Source organism: Lutra lutra, chromosome 11 (genome assembly GCF_902655055.1).
Source record: "Lutra lutra chromosome 11, mLutLut1.2, whole genome shotgun sequence".
In the NCBI taxonomy this organism is placed as follows: Eukaryota; Metazoa; Chordata; class Mammalia; order Carnivora; family Mustelidae; genus Lutra; species Lutra lutra.
In genome coordinates, this window is record NC_062288.1 from 99,643,183 (window position 1) to 99,666,731 (window position 23,549).

General features: G+C 36.4%; 1 protein-coding gene across 2 annotated transcripts in view; it reads left to right on the forward strand.

The window, feature by feature from the left end:
- Window positions 1-511: 511 nt before the first annotated feature.
- Window positions 512-23,549, forward strand: part of CNTNAP2 (contactin associated protein 2) — a 1,959,883-nt gene continuing 1,936,845 nt past the window's right edge. The window contains exon 1 of one of the 2 annotated variants that reach the window (XM_047694949.1): window positions 512-868. In XM_047694949.1, the coding sequence (XP_047550905.1) occupies window positions 772-868 (97 nt within the window). In that variant the 5' untranslated portion in view covers window positions 512-771. The remainder of the gene's footprint in view (window positions 869-23,549) is intronic. The other variant, XM_047694948.1, reaches the window with a different exon arrangement.

Below are 23,549 nucleotides of genomic sequence, written 5' to 3' on the forward strand. Positions count from 1 at the left end.
GACAGCCAGAGGGGTTCGGTAAGGAGGAGGTGGAGGAGGAGGAGGAGCCGGGGTGGGGACTGGAGGGGGCGAGGAGGGAGGGCTTCCCCGCCTCGCCCGCCGCCGGGGTGTGCAGGCGCTGCTGGCGGCGGCGGCGTCTCCAGCTCCGTCTCCGGCCGCTGCTGCCGCCCCTGCTGCTCGGGCGCCGGGGAGATGCCGCCCCGCGCCGCGCCGCGCTGAGGCCGTGCGTGCGCCCGCCCGCGGGGCTGCGTGCTCTCAGCGCCCCAGCCCTCCGCGCGAGCTGACAGGCGGCCGGGAGCCCCTCCGAGTCACGCCGCCCGGCGGCGCGGGGAGCGCTCGCCCGCAGTGCCACCGGCAGCACCGCCGAGCCCGGCGCTCTCCCCTCCGCCCCTGCAGCCCCCGCTCCTCTCTTCTGCCTCCGCGTCCTGTGGTGATCCCCACCCCTCCCCAGAGGGAGAGGGCGGGGTAGGTCCCCTCCTCGGCTCCCCCTCCCTTTCCTTCTTGGTTTGAATATCTTCCCCCCAGCATTTCACTGGCTCCCGGAGCGAGAGGCAGGAGCCGCTCGGAGGGAAGAGGAAGGCTGCGCCTCCCCCGCGGCTCCCAGCCCGGCCGATCTGGAGCCTGCAGGGGTGCGGGGAGAAGAGGACGCAGCGGGAGGGGCCCGGCTCTCTCCCGCGCCGCGCACAGCCCACCTCCCCGGGAGAAGCCCACGGAGAGACGCGCGGCGTCTCCGCCACGAGCTCTCGGAGTCGCGCGACCGGCCCGCCGACGATGGTGGCGGCTCCGCGAGCCGGCTGCGGGGCAGCGCTGTCGCTCTGGATGCTCAGCAGCCTCCTCTGCAGAGCCTGGACGGCCCCGGCCGCGTCCCGTGAGTAGCCCCGCGCGCGCCGCGCCCCGGCGGCTCCAGTGCCGCATTGAGGTGCCACCCCGGGGGGGCAAGTCTGAGGCGCCTTCGCGGTTCTGGCCCCCGAGGCGTGCGGGTGTCTCCGCCGTCACGCACCGACCGCCACTGCAGCACCGAAACTCCGAGCCCCGCGCTCCCGGCGCCGGGTGGGGGGGTGGGTGGGGGGGAGACAGGGCTCCGGAGGCTGGTGATGCTTCTGGAAAGTTGTTCTGGGTCCTGGAGGTGCGTCGGCGACTGCTCGGTTAGAGGGAGTCGTGGGGACGACAGTCTTAGGAGTTATTCTTCGACTTCGGTGTGTTTGTCGTGGAGGGAGTTCGTGGCATTTGGCTTCGGTAGGTCAGTGAGAGAAAAGTGAAGACCAGGGCAAAAATAAGTTTCTTATTTTTATTGATGGTTTTAACTTCAATGAGCACGGATTTGGGGATGAAAGAGGGGCAGGTTTTGAGCAGTTTGGGCACGATGGACTCCTCTTAGCCACCCACCCACCCGGCCACCCCGCAACGACTTGATGGCCGTTTAGTACTAAGTTATTGGACCGGGAGGCAGAGAAGGCAGCGTTGTAACTGAAATTGCTCGGATTCTTTGTAAGTGAAATTGCTCTGATAATGCAGTCCAGGGCTCGGGACAGGCAGGGCGCACCATCAGCAATGTAGTGATGAACGCGTTTCTTAAGAGTTCTCAGGGAAACGATGCTGTTGAATATGTTTAAGTCTTTGTGTTTTAGCAAGCTTTTTTGAAAAGAAAAGTGGTTTCCCGTGGTTAGCAAGAGTAGAAAGACATAGAAGATTCCAGCCCATCTTCTGAATTGCTTTAGAAGTGCCTAGTGTGCATGTAGAGAGGCAATGCCTATTTGTAGCTCCTTTGGTTCACAAAGAGTTAAACGCTAGAGAGGTTGCCTATGGGAATCTTAGGATAATATTCCTAAGCACATAGTGCTTGTTTATGAGAATGAGTTACTTATTAAAGAAGAATCGTGGAGATTTTAGTGTGAAAATAACTGTTTTCCATTTAGGGGGAAAAAAAAAGTTTCGTGTTTTCCAGAATTCATTGTACGTGTGTATTCCTATCTCTGTTTATGAGATCTTGGGATGCCTTGATGCATCTTAACCTTTAAGTTAATACTGATGTTCTTGTTCCAGGGTAGAAATATTAATAAGAATAACCATGGAAAAAAGGACTTTATAAGTCGTGCTAAAGACTCTACTACACAGTAATGTGATGGGATGAACCAGTATTACAGTTTTAATGTATTTTCCCACCTACTGTATTTTTCTTTTCTTGCAAGATAGGAAGTCACCAAGTGGCAGTTTGTAATGGACTTGAGAAAAAATTTATAGCTTTTTCACAAGCGGATTAAACCACCAAAAAGTGATATGTTTTATATATATATATATATGTCGGTTTTATATATTTAAACAGAAATTATGAAGACACAATGCTCAGTATTAATATTTATGTAAATACCTAACTATATCCTGAGAAAAGTAATTGATGAAATTTCAATTTCCATTTCAAGATCTGGTCATATAGAACTAATTGCCACTCTTTTCAGAAATTGAATTTATTATAAATTAAATTAATTATATTCATTGTTTGAAAGCCCTCATATCCAGGATTTTTCTTGGGTTTTATATTGCATCTTTTTGTATACTCTAATTATAATGGATCCATCTGAAACATTTGACACGTATCAAGAATTAATAGCATACATGCAGCCACTGGGTTAATGCATTTTAAGAATAGAAGTTGTTTCAGAAACATATTCTTAGTCTTTGCAACTTAGAATTTGGTGATGGGGAAGAGCAGAGAATATTACTGTTAAGATAGGTAATACTTACATTTGATTAAGATTTATTAGCTCTTATTCTTTATTGTTTAAATATCTAAAATGGCTTAACTAAGATGACTTTTTATTTCATTTGAGTACAAATTGTGTGACTAAAACCCAGTTTCCCTGCATCCCGAAATCAATTAAATAATAAGAATGATGTAGACTTCATTGATAAGAATAAGCTTCATATAATCCGTGCTTTAAAATTAAATTATAATTTTACACTTAATGAAAATGTTTATATTATACATGATTCTGAAAAAGAATGATAGTTATATTCTTAATACTGAAGACACTTAGAGGAGAAAAAAATGGTAACTACATGAATCTAAGATAATGAACAACTCAACCAGGAGAGGTCATCACAAGACAAAAAGTAGCATGAAAATATAAAAGTAATGTTTTTATTTGGTACTCATTTAAGAAAAAATATGATGACTATGCTAAAACTTTCTGTCCCTAAATAACTTTTTAACATGACGGACATTTCTAGAAGATGCAGTTAATATTTTTTCATTTGATAACAGTACCATTTTAAATATATATTTGCTTCTGGCTTATTTCTTTTTCTCTGTTATTGAAATGTATATTAAAATGGTGTTACTGTTAATATGATGTTTTTTACAACTAGACTAAAACTAAAGAAGCTCATTTCTGGGACTAAATAGAAATAGAATCTAATTGCATAACAGTGCAGATGAGCGGCTGCTGAGCTGATGGAGCCCTATAACCTCCCTTCTTGTGAATACATGTATACAGGACGCACATGTAAAGTTTAAGTAGGAGATTTTACTCTTAGGAAGTTGCACTCGTTTGAACATATTTGAAAGATGCGGACAATGCAGTTCTAAATGATGAGGAGTTTGAGCTAGCATTTAATGAATTTAACTTACTCTTAAAGTATACTAAATTTTGACTTAAATAGTGCTTTCTGATAAAGTTCATTTATGCTATTTTGTATTATTTTGTATACGCATTAAACTATGATTGCACTGTCACATTTGAAAATTTTGATTGATCAAATACAAGTATGTTTCTGCATATGTAAGTATATATAAATACAAATGTATATAAATACACGTATCTAAAATCCTTTAGATACATGTTACATAATGTATGTTTAATATAGTGTATATACTATATATTCTGTGTAATATATGTGTATATTTATATATTTTCTTACATGTCTTTCAAGGAGTTAAACCCGCTTAGAATTTTATAGATAGGTCTTTTCGTGTGCAATTATTTCAAGTAACTAATGCAACAATATCAAAACAGTAGTATATTGATCTGTTTTTTTTCCAATTCATATACCACTCTAAAATGATATTTTTGAAATAATTGAAGTAAATGTAAACTATATAAATAAATACAAAAGCAAATACTATTAGTTTACACTGAACTTAAACATAATAATGAGCTTGTCTTAATAAAATAAATTTTAATTAAAAAAATGCTTTAGGCCAGCAAAATTCATTGGCTGATAAGAGGCAGTACATTATTTACTTAAACTAAAAAGAGTGTTATTTACTTATAGAAGAGAACTGCATAGTCCTGATTTCTTTGTAGGTACTGATATTTAGGGAACAGGAATTTTTGCCAAAATTCTCTCCATTAACATTGATGTTTGGCAAAACTGGCTAAAAAAAAGGAATCCCCAAATTCAATATAGGCTTTTATTAACTTTTATACAGTTAAAAGCATATACAACATATTTTGAGATAAGTAACATCGAAGTTATTTGATGCACATTATATTTTTATAGTCACATTTCTATTTTCATTCTAATTTGGAGGATATTTCAAATTCTATAACTTTTTTTAAGATTTTAAATTACTTGTCTTAATTATAAATTCTTCTAGAGTAAATGCCAATAAGTCTCTAAAAGTGAGCTAATAAGTCTTCTTGTCTGATATATCCTTTTTATGACTGAAATATAAAGGGAATTTGATATGCATCCCCTTATCTTGCCACTTTTTTTAATATTTAAAATAAGATTTTATTTGTTGAAAACAATGTATAGAATAAGGAGACATTCTGAGCTCAGAAACTCTTAACTCATCATATCTAGTGTATGATTATCTTAACAGTATCAAAATTCTTCATGTTTTTGTGGTGACCGATGTTGATGGGATGAAGAAATAAAACATGTAATTTCAAAATTTTCCTATATTTAATTGATTTAAGAAGTGCTTTCTTTTGTCATTTATTGCGACTTGTGAAGTTAAAGAAGAGAGTGCATAATTTAAATCTAAAAACTACAATGTTAGGGAAATAAAGTGGATTTCATATTTCTATGTGTATTGGTATCTGAAATTGAACGTTATCAGTATTTCTAGAGGAATACATATCTTGAGATAAGTAGCTACTAGCAAAATAAGACATTTTATAATCATGTAATATGTGGCCATTGAAAGAAATTGTGTTTATTTTTGTCATTTTAATGTACAAATAATGATGAAATGATCTTCATACAGAGAACATTCCAAATGAGAAACTTAGAATCTGAACAGAATGAGAAGTTCAAACATTGGATCTCCCCATCTCCTGGGATCTGTAGAACTTGTGGTATGTTTTAGTTCTGACCAACTAAAGATGTTGGGATACAGAGGTGCTACCTCTTTTTCCAACCTAGTGTTTTCTTTTATGTGGAGGGAAGTCCATTTGTAGCATTCTCAACCTCTCTTTCTGCAGTTCACTCGTTCCTCCCATGTTAAGTGGAGGGACTTGCCTGCCAGGTGACTTTGGATTAAGGACCTAGCATAGCTGAGCACCTCCTTCTTCCTTACAAGCTGCCTGACAAAGGTATAGATTTTAACTGAAAGGCATCTAAGAGTAGGTTATGCCTCTGCAGTAATGTGTGTGATAAATGGAAAGCCTTATGGTGTCTTGGTTCTTCGTATGGCTGGAAAGTTTGTTTAATTTCAGAATTAAGCTTAATGCATCCCATTGTTGCCACACAGCTAAGCCCTATTCAGCAATTATTGTGTAAAGGGTGATATTTGCTCTCCACCTGTGACTCCTATTCTAATCTAGAACTCAGGCAGAAAAGAGAGTGCAATTCATTGTGCCCTGTCAAACCCAAAGGTATCAAAATGCAAGTAATAAGCTTATTTAGCATTGAACTAAATGAGCATGAGGATATTTTGCATGTTTTAAAAACCAGCAATGAAATAACACTCATTTTTCCCTTTGATGTTAAGTTGGAGAGTTGAATTTATTCTAACTATGACCTCCTAGAGCCCCTCCCCCATTCATTCATTCAGTTATGCATATTTCTGTTATTAGTGATATTTATTTTAGAAAGACTTTTGGAATACCATTTCTTTACCTGTGGTCAATAACATTACCATTTTAAATGCATCTTGTTTCTGGACTTTAGTGGCTGCATGTTCAACTGAACCTTATCTGTTTAAGTATCAGGGAATTTGACATACCTTGAGTCGGTAGCTTCCTTATGTCCATGTTCTTTCTGCACAATCATGAAGAGTTAGACATTTTGGGTCAGTTATTCTTAAAAAAAAAAAGTCATTAGCACTTTGAAAACAAAATTGATAATTTCCTCAATTGTAAATTTTGATAAAAAGACTCTTATAGTCTTATTTAATTCATTTTGGGGGTAGACTATTCATAAAAACAGCTTGAAGTAACTGATTTTTTTTATAGCTCTCCAGATTTTAAAACCTCCCATGATAGTAGGAAATCTGGAAATAAAGATGTATTCATTGACTCTGAGTTTGCTTGCTGAAGATATCATATTTTTGGTATACAGTAAAAGTGCTGAAGGAGTATAGAAGAGCTCCTAAGGGCCATATTCTACATTTTACTTATGATTTAAGTTTGTTTGAAATATCCTCGCAAACATGCATAGTGATATATTCTTTAATGTTTTCATGTTTAGGAAGGAGGTAAAACTAGTTTCTGGGAATACGTTTACCAGGAAAAATGATCCCTAAACATATATCAAGTTCTCTTTCCCTTGGAATGGTGGTCTTAGTGGTCTGGGAATGTGAATTATGCACAGGGGAGATGCGACCTGCACACTGTTAGGTTCCCTAAATCTCTGTAGTGTGGTGCATCTACACTAGAATCAAGTTATACAAAGTTTAATTAAATTCAGCAAGGATTTGCTCACTTCTGTGCATTAGATGTCATGTCAAAAATGCGTGTAAAAAGAAAAACTCTGCCTTGACTCCTAATTTTCTAACTACTATTACAATGTCAGCTATGTCATTCGATTATATTATTCTTTCAAAGGAATACAAGGAAAAAGTAAATACATACATGCTGAATTAATAAAACAGCTTATTATGTGTGAAATATCATGATTTGCCAAAGGAAATAATACACTTACCTCCAAGAATATTCTTGTAAAATAGAAGGTCCTTGTTGTTACTTGTAAATCATATAGACTCAAATGGTTATGTTGAACTTCCATAAAACATATGTTGATTAAATTGCATCGCACTGTTACCTCATATTACTGGGAAGCGACCTCTTAATGAGAATCAAATTATTAAGTAAACTTGTAAGTAAAAATTTACCTTCATATACTTCATATATTTTTTCTGGGTATTGGGCAAAATATATGAACAGAAGAACTACAGGTGAAAAAATTTCAGCCTAATTATGTCACATGGCAAACAATGTATTTAAGAGTATCATTTGTTTAGAAGTTTTTGGTTACACATTAACAATGGTCTGTGCTTCATTAAATCCCTTAATTGCTAATACATTTTAGTTCAAAATTTATAGATTTATGTAATGTATATGAAACAGTTTTGGTTCAAACAAAAATTAATATGTCTGGAAAATCATGTGTGAATATCAATTTTTCTCAGATGATTAAGTGAATATGCTAAAATTAATTATTTAATATATCAGCCAATCTAAGAACACATAATCCTTTTTTTTTTTTTTTTTCTTTCGGTGTGCCCAGAGGCATGATAACCTAGGAGTCTGGTGCCACCGTCAAGGCAAATGTTGTTAATCTAGCATGACATTTTTTTTTTTTCTCAGCGGGTCTGAATATGGCCATAAAATCATATCTCCTTCAACACATTGTGCCAGATAACTGTGCATAATCTCATGAGATTTGATCTATATATTAAAACTTTATTTTGTACTCATGTTCTATAACCCTCACCAGAAGTCTTCAGCTGACTTTTGTTAGTGCTGAAACACAGTCTTCACTTAACCCTCTTGATTAATATTCAGTGTTCTTATATGAAAAGAATACTTAGGAGAATTTATTCCTGCCTCACAGAAGAATTTTTTAATGATGAGATTTCCAAAAATAAAATTTCATCATGCCTCATATGCATCTGTAGTGTATGTGAATTTTATTTGGATACCTTAACCTAAGTAGGTGAGGGTCTCATGGCTAGTTTAAAGCAGATGCTAGTACTGTGTGTTAGGATTTTTGGCTGTCTGGAATATGAGATTAAGAATAACCATTTTATTATGTCAGTTGACAAGCATGATACTGTGTTCAGGGATACAGATGAGCCATAATTGGGTATTTACCTTGCTTCTGCTATTAAGAATGCAAAAACAAATGGCTTCATTCAGATATTTATACACAGATGTGTTCCTTTGTGGGGAATCTATGTCAAAGACTGGGATCCAGGAGTTTATGTATCTTTTCTTTAATGAACATTTCCTGACTGAGCTCCATACATCTGTTATGACTCATGTGTTCACCACCAATGAATGAGCATCCTTTTCTAGAACTCCGGGTATCAGTAGACAGCATTATACTTTCACAAATTTTTTGCGCTTTGATAGGAACGGTGTTTGTTGAGTGTTGACTTCAGGTCAGGTGCTACTCTTAAGATGCATTAACTCAGGGCACCTGGGTGGCTCAGTGGGTTAAGCCTCTGCCTTTGGCTCAGGTCCTGATCTCATGATGCTGGGTTCGAGTCCCGCATTGGGCACTCTGCTCAGTGGGGAGCCTGCTTCCTCCCCTCTCTGCCTGCCTCTCTGCCTACTTGTGATCTCTCTGTCAAATAAATAAATAAAATCTTTAAAAAAAAAAGATGCATTAACTCTTGTAGTCCTTAGAACAGTACTCCAATTGGCAGATAAGAAAAGTGGGCAGACAGAGCATTTAAGTGATTAACCAGGCCGCCCATACAATCTATCCCAGCGTCCTGTGCTCTTGGCCATGGAGCCACGGGCTGAGTGAGAAATACTATGCCATTGATTTCCAGTTCTCTGCCTAATATTGAATTTCAGCTTGCATCGAGGCAACGTTTTATGGTTAATTAACTGCTTGTGTAGAGTTATAGTAACAAAACCCTGTCATTCTAATGTTTCTATTTCAACAATAATAACATTAAATAATACATAATAACATTAAATAATAATACATATGTCATTTATGTTCTTCCTCATCATAGTAAAGTGATTTGACAGTGTAATTCTGTCTTTTGGTACTGTTAGCATACATTAATAGTCACGTGGCGAAAATATTTATTTAAAGCTATATAACATATTTCTGGAAATGCTTTGTCAGATACGACTAAAAGCTTTTTAAAACAGGTTGTAAGGAAATTTTGCGGTCTGTATCCAGAAGCATAAATATTATTGCCATTACTGAGTTTAAATGATGATACCCATGTAATCTAGAACCATTATTTTCAGTATGTTTCACGTGATGTCTAAACTGTAAAGCTTTTCTTGAGAGTCTTGTTGAGAGGAAAGCTTTGACTTTAATGGCAGTGGGAAAGTATTTATCTCAAAAATACTTGTCATTTCTATTGCTTAAATATTTCTTGTATCTATTCTCTGCTCTCATTCCCATCACCGCAGCTCCCGTGATGATTTTCAGCATTTCCTCTCTAGACGTTAAGTTGGTAACCTCCTGGAATGCCCCCTTGCTTCCAGTTCTCTTCTAGTTGACCCTCGATGACACACATCTTCTCATCGTAACCGACTTCCCTGGTTCTTGCCTAACCCTTTGATGTGATCTCCCCTGGCCCACCATGTGCACCCCATGACCTCCGCAGACTGAATTCCTGGCATTTCCTCCTGTACAACATGCTGTTCCCAGTCATGTTTCTCTTATGTGTTCTCACTTCCATTCTCTCCTTCTGGAACCCCTTTTTCTATTTCATCTATGCTGATTTAGGGGAAACTCATTTATGGTGTAAGCCTCAGAACTCTGGAGCATATGGGAGACGCTATCACCTCCCTTTGGTGATTTGGTATCATCACAAGTAAAATTTTAGGAAAATAATAAGCTTTTTTTTTTTTGCTATCTGGACTGACAAGGAGTGATGACAAATAGTGTAAGTCATCGTCAATTATCTGATGATAGAGTGAGAAATTATCCCGAATTACTGACAATAGAAGAAAGGCAAGAAATCCACTCTGAAAGCATAAAACACAGATACTTGCCATCATTTATACATGAATATTAATCAGTTGTTTCAAGGGAAATAATGAAACCATGCCTTGAGAGCTCTGTAATTTCCCAAACCTTTTTCCTGCATGGCTCTATTTTGCAGCATTTTCTGTACTTCACTTAAGCCATATCATTGGTCAGACTCCTTGGAAGTCAAGGCTGACTGCCCTTTTCAAAACACGTTGTTTCAAAGAAATACCTGTAATCTGCATGCAAATCAAAGACAGGTGTCAACAAAATAATTATTGTGCCTAACAGGTACTTGAAATAGAGTGCTTAAGATGTCAAAAAATCTTGTAAATGATAGAGGTAGTTGTAGAGAAAGTTGATAATTATATATATTTAGTGTATAATAATCTTAGCATATTAGTTGATTTTGTCAAAGTTGGTATGGAATGTCAGTGGATTTCATTTTGATTTTTAATATAACAAAAATATCCTTTGGCAAGTACAAAAATAGGCACTTATATTTTGTTTATACTTTAACTCCCTTCATCCCTACATTGGAAATTTTGTTCATGCTGTACCGCAACTTTAAATTATCCCCCAGCCTATGAGATCCTTTTCTTTTCAAAGCCCTCCATTCCCATGAAGGCTGTTCCCAACTGTATATCTTTCACTGTGACTCCCCCTAGCTTTGCCTATTAATAACAGAAGTTACTCCCTTACTCTCTTTTCTCTTACCTTCACGGTCACAGTCTACATTTTGTACTTAGGTTAACAGGTATAAAGGTGTGGTTGTAGTAAAGAAACTAGACTTCTGTAATCATCTTTTCTTTTATCAGGCACTGTACTAGTTGTATTGAACTTGCTGCATAAAATTAGTCAATTACCTCTTTGCTAGAAAACTCAAAGCATCAGGATGCTCAAAAATTTGAAAGCTCAGTGGTTTCGTTTTTTTATATGGTTCTTACTTTGATCAAGTTCTACTGACACAAAATCTACATCCTCACAATTCTGGCCATTAGCTGTAGTTGGACTTTTAAGGTAATAAAAGCTTAATATTTACATGATATTCTACTGCCATATAATATTTGGAGACAGATACCATAGTATGATTAAATATAATTTTAATATTAATCACTGTTTTTATAGATGGCTAATTAATATGTCAAAGATGAATATGTCCATTAAGAGAAAAGACTATACATGAGCAGCATTAAATAAATATAATCGAATTGAATTGAAATGGATTAGTTATGTAAGAGCTGTATATAAATTGTGCATATAGCTAGGTTGTACCTAAAAGTACAGCTGTCTTTTCTTAGTTGTATTTTTGTAGCAAAAAGCTATAAATCAGAAGTAATCAGAAGTAATATGATTTAATATAATATTAGTTATAATAAAGTTTCTCTGTAAAGGTAATCATCGTATTATAAGAATACTACCTAAGAAATGATATGTTGGGGGCGCCTGGGTGGCTCAGTGGGTTAAGCCGCTGCCTTCGGCTCAGGTCATGATCTCATTACATTACCTCAAATCTCCCTTATATTTATTGGGCATGTTAAAATTTAAATTAAAATTATAAATCATCTCTGTTGGTCCAGGAGTAAATTTATCAGCAGGTGATTAAGGTCCTTCCCATTATGACATTTTAGCTGAAACTTAAAGGATAAGAAGGAAGTATCCAGGAAAAAAGAAGGGGAAGAATGTTCCAACCAGAAGATGACAGCTATACAATTCTGACATTGGCTAAGTTTAGATTTCACTCTGCTGGTGAGGTATTAGGTTGTTTTGGAATAAGTCTTTTGTAAAACATGTGAAAAGAAAGTTTTGGAAGAGTAAAGGCACTGCTTAATATTTTATCAGCAAATAGAAAATAAGTCTTTATTGGTTGAAAATACAGACAATAAGTATTTATTGTCATTAAACACAGAATAACTTATGTTTTACCAGTTTTGTTAAAAATAAGCATTGAAGAAACCTTACATTCCATGGATGAACTTTACTATGTAGCAAGTTGACTGTCTAGAATAAAAAGTGTCTGAATTGCAGCACACAGGATGCACAGCATAGATTTGGGTATAGGGTGGGGATAAGTGTTTTCCTAAAAATTGCTATTTTATTTAATTTATTTTTTTAAAGATTTTATTTATTTATTTGAGAGAGAGAGAGAGAGTATGCACGCATGAGAAGGGAGAAGGTCAGAAGGAGAAGCAGTCTCCCCGTGGAGCTGGGCGCCCGATGTGGGACTCCATCCAGGAACTCCAGGATCGTGATCTGAGCCGAAGGCAGTGGCCTAACCAACTGAGCCACCCAGGCAACCCAAAAGTTGCTATTTTAAAGTCCTTGAAAGATTTTGGAAAATGTTGTTTATTTCTGTTTTGTTTTTTGTTTGTTTCTTTGTAGGGATCTTTGATCATATGGACTAAAAGTAGTTGTGGTCTATTTTGGTTCCACCTAAAATGGCAAATTTGGTTAGTCAAACTTCACAAAAGAAACAAAACATCAGAGTAGTATATGTATATAGTACATATATAGTATACTATATATGTATATATAGTACATATAGTATATAATAAATATATATTTATTTATTATCCATGGCAGGATGTCTCTAGTTTCAAAGCCAATCTCCACCCACCCGTTCCACCCACCCACCTCCTGTCTGGTAACCATCAGTTTTTTTCTCTATAGTCAATAGTCTGTTTCTTGGTTTGTCTCTGTCCCTCTTTTTTTATTCCTTTGTTCATTTGTTCTGCTCCTTAAATTACACATATGAGTGAAGTCATATGGTATTTGTCTTTCTCTGGCTGACCTATTTCACTTAGCATAAGACTGTGTTGCTCCATCCTTGTTACTGCAAATGGCGAGATTCTATTATTTTTTATGGCACAGTAATATTCCTCTGTGTGTGTATGTGTGTGTGTGTGTGTGTGTGTGTACACACATACCACTTCTTCTTTATCCATTCATCTATTGATGGATGCTTGGACTGCTTCCTTAATTTGGCTCTTGTAGATGATGCAGGAAACATGGGGATGCATATACCCTTTCAAATTAGTGTTTTATATTCTTTGGGTAAATACCTGGTAGTGTGATTATTGTATCATAGGGTAGCTCTATTTTTAACTTTCTGCGGAACCTCCATACTGTTCTTCAGAGTGGCCGTGCCAGTTTGCATTCCTACCAACAGTGCAAGAGAGTTCCTTTTTCTCCGCATCCTTTCCAGCACTGGTTGTATCTTCTGTTGTTGATTTTAGTCATTCTGACATGTGCGATGTGATATCTCATTGTACTTTTGATTTTCATTTCCCAGATGATGAGTGATGTTGAGCATCTTTTCATGTGTCTGTGGGGCATCTGGATGTCTTCTTTGGAGAAATGTCTGTTCATGTCTCAGACATTTATTTTATAATGTAGCTGGGAAGCTGAGACTTATATTTGGAAAAATTAGCAAAGATAAGACTGGAATATTATCTAATTTCCACATAATATATATGTTAATGGCTAAAAAACGAGCTAAAGATATAGTTTAAATGTATTAAGACTTAATTGAAAGAAGTAATACATATGCAATCTATATTAATTTAGGATTTTTTATTAATGTGTAATAATGTATATATAATGTATTCTATACACAAAGATGTTAATATTTGAGTCATTTATTTTAAAAGTAAATTAATGTTAAAAAGTATGGCGAAATTATTAGAACAGCACAAAATTATTTAGTGGAGCCTCTTTTACAATGTAATAGGTATTCAATTACCTTATTCACAAATGTTTCTGGAAAACCACAACATTTGCAAATTAGAGAGCTTGTGGGCATGAGGAACATATCCAAAAGCGTAAACATTTTTACTCTTAACTTTTCAGCCATATGTGCAGATGGTATAAAGCTTGTTTTCTAAAATATGATGGAAAGTATAAAAAGAAATTTGACAATTTTTTTCATTTTTGAATTTGACTATCCAAATAACTGGAAAGCTGGGAAATCAAACAGTGAATATTGTTTTAAGTCCCTGAGAATCAGTGCCCAGGATTGTTGGGGGTTCAGCTGAAATTGTTTATAAACTTTTTTTATTTTATTAATAAAAATGTTTGAGTGTCTATTAAAAATTGATTACTGTGGTAAGTGCTGAAGATTATAAAACAGACTTTGAACACAGGATCTTTGTCCTAAAGAGTCTTATAATCTCCAGGAAGGTAGAAAATATTTATAATGTAAATTTTAATAAAAGCAACTTTACCTATAATAAAAGCTATGTGATTTCCCTGCAAAGAAGGCCCAGGCAAAATTAGCAATTACATTTTTCTACATAGATAATTAAGGCATGAATTGTAAAATGATAGGATCATAAACATGATGGGGAAAGTTGGTCATTGGAAAATTATATTCAGAGGCATAGTCTCGGTCCCTCTCAGTGGCTCCTAGTGAGTTCTTGTTGTTCTATATTCTGGGGCTCAGAAGACCCCTCAGGCCCATTTATTAGACTATACTGGGCCCTGGTTTGCAGCCAGACTGAGCTGGTCAATGACTTTGTCAGTTCCTGTCTGAGATTGGCAAAGTATATTTATCTTCACAGTTTCCAAATTCCTGGCCATGAAGACTTAAAGACTCAGGATATAGTCAGTGAATCTACAAACGTTTATTTCTTCCCCTTCTGAAATTTCCAATATTCTTTTCAGTAAAGGGAGGAGGACTCACACGTTCAGTTTTCCTAAAAGTGAAAAACTTTTCGAAAAACTTTTTCTAGGGCACCTGGGTGGCTCAGTTGGTTAAATGACGGCCTTAAGCTAAGGTCACGATCCTGGAGTTCCGGGATGGAGTCCCACATCCTGCTCCTTGCTCAGTAGGGAATCTGCTTCTCCCTCTGACCTCCACCTCTCATGCTGTCTTACTCCCTCTCTTAAATAAATAAATAAAAATCTTTAAAACAAACAAACCAAAAAAACTTTTTTCCAAAGCATGTCCTCTCACAGTTTACTATGCTGTAATTTTCTTATTTCATGTGTTCTCTTCTCTCTACTCTTATGCAACAGGAAGTTCGATAGGGTGAGGTAGAAGCAAATTTGATGATACTAGTGAGAGAAATCACTAGTTTTGATCTATTCAAATAATAACAATTAGCAGTAAGAGAAAACATTCATGACTCTTTTATATAAAATTTGTTCTTTTTCACAAGACCTTGTGATAGTAGGCATAAAGAAATTAAATGCTGCTTTCACTCCAAATATTAAATTTATTATTTAGTACATTGACACAAAATACACTTAAATCCAAAAGAAATTAAGGACAATTGAATAACAGTCACTCGAAAATATTTTTCAGTAAAGTCTAATTTTTAACTGTTAAGCTGGAAATGTTAAATGAGCTTTTAAGTGTTTTAATATATAGTTATATTGTAGGTATGTGTTTTCAGAAATTTATCTCAATTTTATAATTGCATTATAGTCAATATGCATTGCTTAAATAATTTTAATATCAAAAAGGAACATTTGTTTCATGTAAATGTAAAAAAATTATGAAAAAAATGTTGTTCCTGGACAATATTGTCTACCTGAAACATTCCAGCCTCATTTAGAAATGCCAGTACTAATATTTGCAATAATTCAATGATATTTAGGATAGAGAATTTTGCCGAGGAGAGAAATAACTTTGATCATTTAACATGTACGTGCGTGTTATTGGAACAGTAAGCATTTACAAGGGGCGTTTCTTAAATTATATTTCAAAGTATATTGTTTATCACCAACTGCTAAGGAAGCAAATAATATTAAGTATAATTATAATATGATTTCACATAAAATATATTGATATTGTAATTTTTTAGTCACAATATATTTGTAGTTGTTATTTTAATGCTGCTAGTGGTAATACACCTCCTATTCCTTAAGTACTTACCTTCAGTGTTACTGTGTTCTATACTTTAAAATTTTTCTCATTTTACTAAGATTTCAGTTAGTTGGATTGCTTCATATTTGGTATGGATAGTGGCTAAGTTTTATTAAACATGTGTACATTTATAAAGTGCTAAAAAGCGCAAGGATATTTCTAATGAAAATATTCCTTGGATTCTTATTAGTGAGTTTCATGCCAGTTGTTGTTTTTAAGGAATATAGTGTTATAATGAGGTCATTTCAGAATTTGAGTAATATCCCACTTCAAGCAGAGGGCAATATAGATCTTGACATGCATATCTTGATATATTTTTTTTTATACTTTGAGTATATTTGCAGCTTAACTTTTCAACATTAGACTATACATCAGAAGCTTCACTTTTAAGTTTAACATAAACTATAGCTTGCAAATGCTGGGTGATTATGTATCTAAAACCAATACAGTGTCTGCAGCTGTTTCTCAGATTATAGTCTGTACAAAAGTATGTTCTTTAGGAAGTGATTGGTTTATTTAAAACACTGGCCAACATGGGGCACCTGGGTGGCTCAGTGTTTTAAGTGTCTGCGCTCAGGTCAGGATCTCAGGGGATTGGGCCCTGCATAGGGCTCCCTGCTCAGCCAGGAGTCTGCTTCTCCTTCTCTCCCTACCCCCCGTTCCTGCTTGCTCTCTCTCTCTCCCTCTGAAATAAATAAATCATAAAAAACAAACACAAAAAAACCACTGGCTAACAACAGGTTATACATGGATGTCTCTTGGGCATTAAGTACTAATTAATAGTGGCCATCACTGGAGCTGGTAGGAATTTCATGTATAAGCAGCAGAAACTTGGGGCACCTGCGTGGCTCAGTCGGTTAAAGCCTCTGCCTTCGGCTCAGGTCATGATCCCAGGATCCTGGGACAGAGCGCCGCATCAGGCTTTCTGCTCAGCAGGGAGCCTGCTTCCTCCTCTTTCTGCCTACTTGTGATCTCTGTCTGTCATATAAATAAATAAAATCTTAAAAAAAAAAGCAGAAACTTTATAGAGCACACTTCTCACCCGTTAATATGAACATGAACCATCTGGCAGGCTCTGGCTAGTGGATCTGGGTGAAAACTAAGATGTGGCATTTCTAAAATCTCTCACATGTTGCTGATGCAGGGAGTGGTTTGTGGACCATAAATTGACTAGGAAGAAATTATTTTATTTAATTTTTTTAAAGATTTTTTTATTTGACAGAGAGAGAGAGAGAGAGAGAGAAGCACAAGCAAGGGGGAGCGATAGGCAGAGGGAGAGGGAGAAGCAGACTCTCCACTGAGCAGGGAGCCTGCCATGGGGCTCGATCCTGGGACCCTGGGATCATGACCTGAGCTGAAGGCAGACGCTTAACCATCTGAGCCACCCAGGCGCCCGAGTAGAAAGATTTTAAACTTGGAGTCAGTATGGAGAGATACCATAACAAATTTTCTTGTTTATTTGAAAAAAAAAATGTGCAATCATTATATCAGATTCTTAAATAGTTTGGGTGCAAACAGAAGACACAATGTTGTAGTCTGTGATATAGTCTGGGGAAAAACATGCAAAAAGATGTAGATACTGTGCTATAGTTACATAGTTTTGAACAATTTATATAATTTTTTCTAAATGTCAGTTTTGTATTTTTGGTATTAGAGAATTGAACTAGATTATTTCTAAAGTCCATTACAGTTTTTTTTTTTTAAAAAATCTATCATTCTAGTCTTGTAGGCTTCACAGTCTTAGGACAAAATAGCATCTCTTCTAACCTCTTTTTTTTGTTGTTTTTTTTTTTTTAATCTTTAACAGGATCTTTGGGATAGAGTCTCAAAAGCGTTTCTGAAGTTTAAATAATATGATATATTTAAAGTGGTTAACAAATTGCCTTACTGATAAAAAGTGCTCAATTGATATAAATTTTAGTAAAATTATTATGAATTTTAGAAAAATAAAATCCTAGAAAGCAAGGTGTAACCTGTCCCAGGACATAACATCTTTCTAGATAGGCTAAATGATACTCTAATCACAAAATAGCTATGCAAAGCCAGGCATCATCACCGACTATCACAAAGGGATAAATAATGCTTGCATTTCTCTTAAGACTGGTAGGATTCTACCAAAATAAATCTAATCTCAATTACCAAAATGATCTGGCCTCATATCAGAGAGAGAGAGAGAGAGAGAGAGAGAGTGTGTGTGTGTGTGTGTGTGGTGTGTACGCACTCCTTTTTTTTTCTAACAATATAATAAGAATATTGGCTTACTGATCTCCAAATTGTACAGTGTGATGTCACTTTTGTAAAATACAATTCGTTTACTGACATAAAATTGTTTATTTCAATTTATAAACAGAAAAGCATGTTTTTGTACCTGAGTAAATAGAAAAAGTTCTGATAAAGTGAGCAAGATTGATCAGTGTCCTCTGTGCTCTTCTTAATCGTAACTGAGTGTGATTTTTACAACATGTAACACTAGAAATTACTATGTAGGCGTGATAGCTGCCAGTAGTCTTGTTTTCCTACCATAAACTACATGGCATTTATGCCAATATGGTGAGTTTTTCCACTTAGAACAGTCAGGTCTGTCTTTCCTATAAAATCGACTGACAAGGGACCACAAAGCATTACTGTTAACATATTTTGTATCTTGGATTATCTTCAAGGCTGTGAATGTCAGGGACCGGTTGCTGTGGGGACGTTAGGACAGGCACCGTTGCTTTAGGTCTAGGTCTAGGCATTTCAGTGTTTAGGGGATGTCGGAATGGGTTCTGAGGGTTGTAGGAAGGAAGTTCATACTGTGTTCTCCCACAGGATTTGATTCCCCAGAAATACAGCGTTGGTTCATTTGGTCTGGTTTGGTTGTAGATTTTCGTTTTCTGGTTGTTTTTTTTGTTTAATCAGACAGGTCCTCTGGAGGAACATTAATAATATCCACGTGCACTAATTTCCTAAACTTGGGAGCAGGTGGAGGCAGTTGAGAAGTTCACACTTGTTTATCCTCCAGGCCAGCACGTTCATTTAATATCCAGCAATCTGATTTCAATTGTTGGGTGTGCATTAATTTATATGACTGTGGTCTGCTTGACTCATGGTTCATGGTGAATTTATATGAACCCCATTAAGATGAGCAGGTGAAACATTTTAGTACTATCCTGTATGATTTAAAGTAAAATTACTCTGCAAGACTCTTTCTCATCCTGGAATTTACAAGTGATTATGATAGGAAAACCAAATTTTTAAACTTAAAATGGTGAAAATGTTAGATACAAGTTCAAGCATCCTGTACCAATTACCCCATTATTCATTTGTGTTAGGGATTTCCTAACTTTATTAAGTTGGAGCATCCTTTATCCAGTCTTGTACCGGCACAACTAATATATATCTACAGTCTGTAGTATGAATGTTACATTTTGATTTGCTGGAAACTTTGTTCTTTTTTTTTAAGATGAACTAGTAAATAATTGAATACTTTTCAATCATGAAATTGCTCTAAAGTAAAATTTTAAACATTCTTTCAGTCCATAACCTATGGTTGTGGGAAAGGTAATATATTATTTAAATACCTACTTCCACACAAAGATAGGAATGTTTCATTCATCTTCAAGAGCATAGTGTTTTGTTTTTCCCTTAAAATGTTTTAGCTTTTTTTTTTTTTTTTTAGTTTCAAGTTTTTATTTAAATTCCAGTTGTTAACATACAATGTAATGTTAGTTTCAGGAGTATAACTTGGTGATTCATCACTTACATACAGTACCCAGTGCACATCTCAAGTGCCCTCTTTAATGTCCATCACCCAATTAGCCCATCTCCCACCCACCTCCCACCAGCAACCCTCAGTTTGTTCTGTTTAGTTAAGAGTCTGTTTTATGCTTTGCCTCTTTGTTTCTCTTTGTTCATCTTTTTGTTTCTTAAATTCCACATGTGAGTGAAGTCATATGGTATTTGCCTTTGACTGACCTGTTTCACTTAGCATAATATACTCTGGCTGCATCCATATCATTGCATATGGCAAGACTTCATTCTTTTTTTTTTTTTTTTTTAAAGATTTTATTTATTTATTTGACAGATATCACAAGTAGATGGAGAGGCAGGCAGAGAGAGAGAGAGAGGGAAGCAGGCTCCCTGTCGAGCAGAGAGCCTGATGCGAGACTCGATCCCAGGACCCTGAGATCACCACCCGAGCCGAAGGCAGTGGCTTAACCCACTGAGCCACCCAGGCGCCCCAAGACTTCATTCTTTTTGATTGTTCATCCTTTTCATCTTCTGCTACTCATAAATACTTAGTACTTGGAAGAAGAATGTGAGCCTCTTGCTTACTCTGTACCATTAAAATACTAATCGAAGTCATTTTGAAGTTGTTATTGAGAGTCTAGAAAAGATGAAAATATATATGTTTTTCTTAAAAACAAAGCTTCAAATTTTACAGAAACACTCATGGAAGAGTTTTTTGCAAGAAAAAAATGACAGTTTTTGTGTACCATAACTTAGTTTGTGAAAAGATAGGACCAAGTATTTTTTTTAACATGTAATTACAATTTAAATTTAGCAATTTTAAATTAAATTTAAATTTAGCAATTTTAAATTAAATTTAAATTTAAAAGTAAATTGTAAAAATTGAGGAAAGATCAGAATATACCTAAATATATAATTCCTTAAAAATTTACTAAAAGATTATTCAGTAATTTCTTCATAAACACCATAGTTAACTATATTGATAGTGAGGAATCTTCTTTTGCAAATTATGCTTACATTTTTTTCAGTGAAATTTTGTTTTTATGAAATATATCCCTTGCATAATATAGAGCTAAAGCCTGATATGCGACATAATTTAAGAAAAGCATCCTAAGAGAATGAACATTTTCGTTTTTAGCTGTAAATTGATGACAACTGTCACATTGTCATTTTAGCATTTTTCTTCTGGGAATTCTATGAGGGAATAGGTGTGAAATGATATTTTCCAACTTTCTTTACTCTGAAAAAAATAATTATTTTGTGCATTGAATTTTGAAATAGTGTGGAAGGTCTGAGGGATGCAGAAATGTTGGTAGCCCGCTTTAATTTTATTTATTGAGTACATTCATGTTTCCATCGCAAAGTTTTTTAGTCACTTGATTTTTCCTATTGATTGTTTTCTTGCTAAAACTGAGAGCTTAATTTGTTACTACGTAATTCTCATAAAAGTGATCTTGTGAAGCTGCTATTAACTTTTTTCTTTTAAGATTTTATTTCTCTATTAGAGGGAGATTGTGTGGGCATAAGTGGGGAAAGGGGTAGACCAAGAGGAGGAGGAAGAAGAAGACTCCCCACTAAGCAGGGAGCCTGGCATGGGGCTAGATCCCAGGACCCTGGGATCATTACCTGAGCTGAAGGCAGATGCTTAACCATCTGAGCCACCCAGGGGCCCCCGATATTTCTTTATAAATAAAACTCACCTTATTGAAGTGACATAAAACAAAAACAAAAGCAAAAACAAAAACACTTTAAAAAGCACATTCGTGAATGACTTACCTATTCCGATGCCTTCTTAACCCAAATTCACTGTAAAAATATCCTGAGCAGGTAGGAATGTGACTGTCCACATTCATTAGCTATACAATTTCATTATTATTTCAGTCACCAAACGGGTCTGTGGAGCTGCCTTTTCAGCAGTAAATGGCTTAAGACCACTGCAGTTTGCTATTTCATCCAATTGATGCTGAAATTCTATTTGACCGTTGTCTTTTCAATTAAAAAAGACTTCTCCATCATTAAGAAAGATCAGGGTAGGTCTTCCTGTATTTGAAGGATTAAACTTCTATTGCAACACAACTCTGCACACTTAGAGTTCCTTCTGGACTTATAATTCATTTTCTTTAAAATTCCATGAGTGGCATTTGAATTTTTCATTTCTACCAACGCACACATTTCACGCAGTCTGTCAGTTACTTTTAAAATATGGATTTGTTGTATAAATGTAATAGATTTTTTGTTAGCCACAGATCCAACTAAAGGACTCGATTAAAGAAGTCTGTGGAATTCGAAATGTTTTTAATGTCCACAAACATCCATTTTCTCATTTGTAACATAATTGTAATAATACCTACTCAAATTTGTGAAGAAGAAATGAGATGACATATATTCAATGAATGGCACAATGTAGGTATTTAGTAAATGTCAATTTCCTTTTCATAATCTTTGTGTAAAATTAATATGTAACTCACAAATGGTTTTAGGGATTTAACATTCCGAATGGCTCTCGCCCTTTGTTGGAATGTCTGCCCATTCTATCACTCTATCAGATCTAACACGTTCACTCCTGTCTTCCTACCACTCTTTAATTTGGTCGACTGCCAGCTTTGTTTCAGAGTATACCTAAGTAGATTAGCTTTTTCTATTGCTGAAGAAAAACCCATTCCAAAAATTTGGCTTATAGACAACTCACTACAGAAAATGAACTAGAAAAGACAACATGAGACCTTCCCTGTGATGTCAAAGGATAGATAAAGAAGTAGAGGGTTCTGGTACAGATCCAGGATTGATGGCCAGGACCACTTCCGGTTCAATGACTCGAGACACTGACATGATCTTCTCCATCATGCGTGGAAAGGGGAATCATATCAAGAAAGAGATTTGGCAAAGGAAAGTGACAACAGTATTGAATTTCTTGACAAAGTGTACCAGTATGCTTTGGACGTATTCAAACCTCCCTCTCCCTTCCATTCCTCCTCTTTGACTCCTCTTAAAAGTTGTTTCTAAAAAGATCTCTAGTGCCCTCATTTGGCCCCCACCATATTTACTGCATCAGTTTGCTGTCATACTTCTGTCCTGAAGTGTCTAATGTCTGTGGTGACTAAAGTTTCAGAACCATGTCATTGTGATCTAGGAAATAATTGGGTAGCTAGCAGGACAGAGTGTTTGAAATAGTATTCTTATTTCTTGACTCTTATCATTCCTATCAATTAAAATACCATTTCCTCAGGTGTTTTAGTTTGGGGATGGGAACTCTGAAGGACCAGTAACATCTCCCATTAAGTTTCCCTTGGATATTTAATAAAAAACTATGATTTCAGTTCTTGGCAGGGGCAAGCAGTATTTTGTTGCTAAGGAATCTTCATTTAAATCACCTCATGTGGCTTTTTCTTTACATCAGCAATAACTGAGGAGAGGAAAGGAGAATTGGTAGTCCCTTTCTCCTCTCCTTGATGAAGAGAGTCTCCAAGAAAGCAGGATCAAAGAGCATTTTGGAAATCTGCTGGGGTGTTTTTCTTGGTTATAATGCAGAGCCTGGTGATTATTGACCTGGACAGCGTGGAGCCTAGAATTGCTACCTTTGGCAATCGGCATGTCAGCCCTACCCCCACAGAATTTCCCACCTGCCAATGTCTACGAGATTCAAGCAGATGAAAAATCTGTCTAGAAATATCTGAACCTATAACCTAAACTAGACTTTTAATATGAATTCCAAGTATATGATATAGTTTTAATATGCAGTAACTTTCCGCATACAGCTACCATGTACATGGAGGAAAGAAATAGGGTCATTAACATGAGTGTTCACTACTTCAGAAAATCTCAAATAATGGTGTTTGAATGG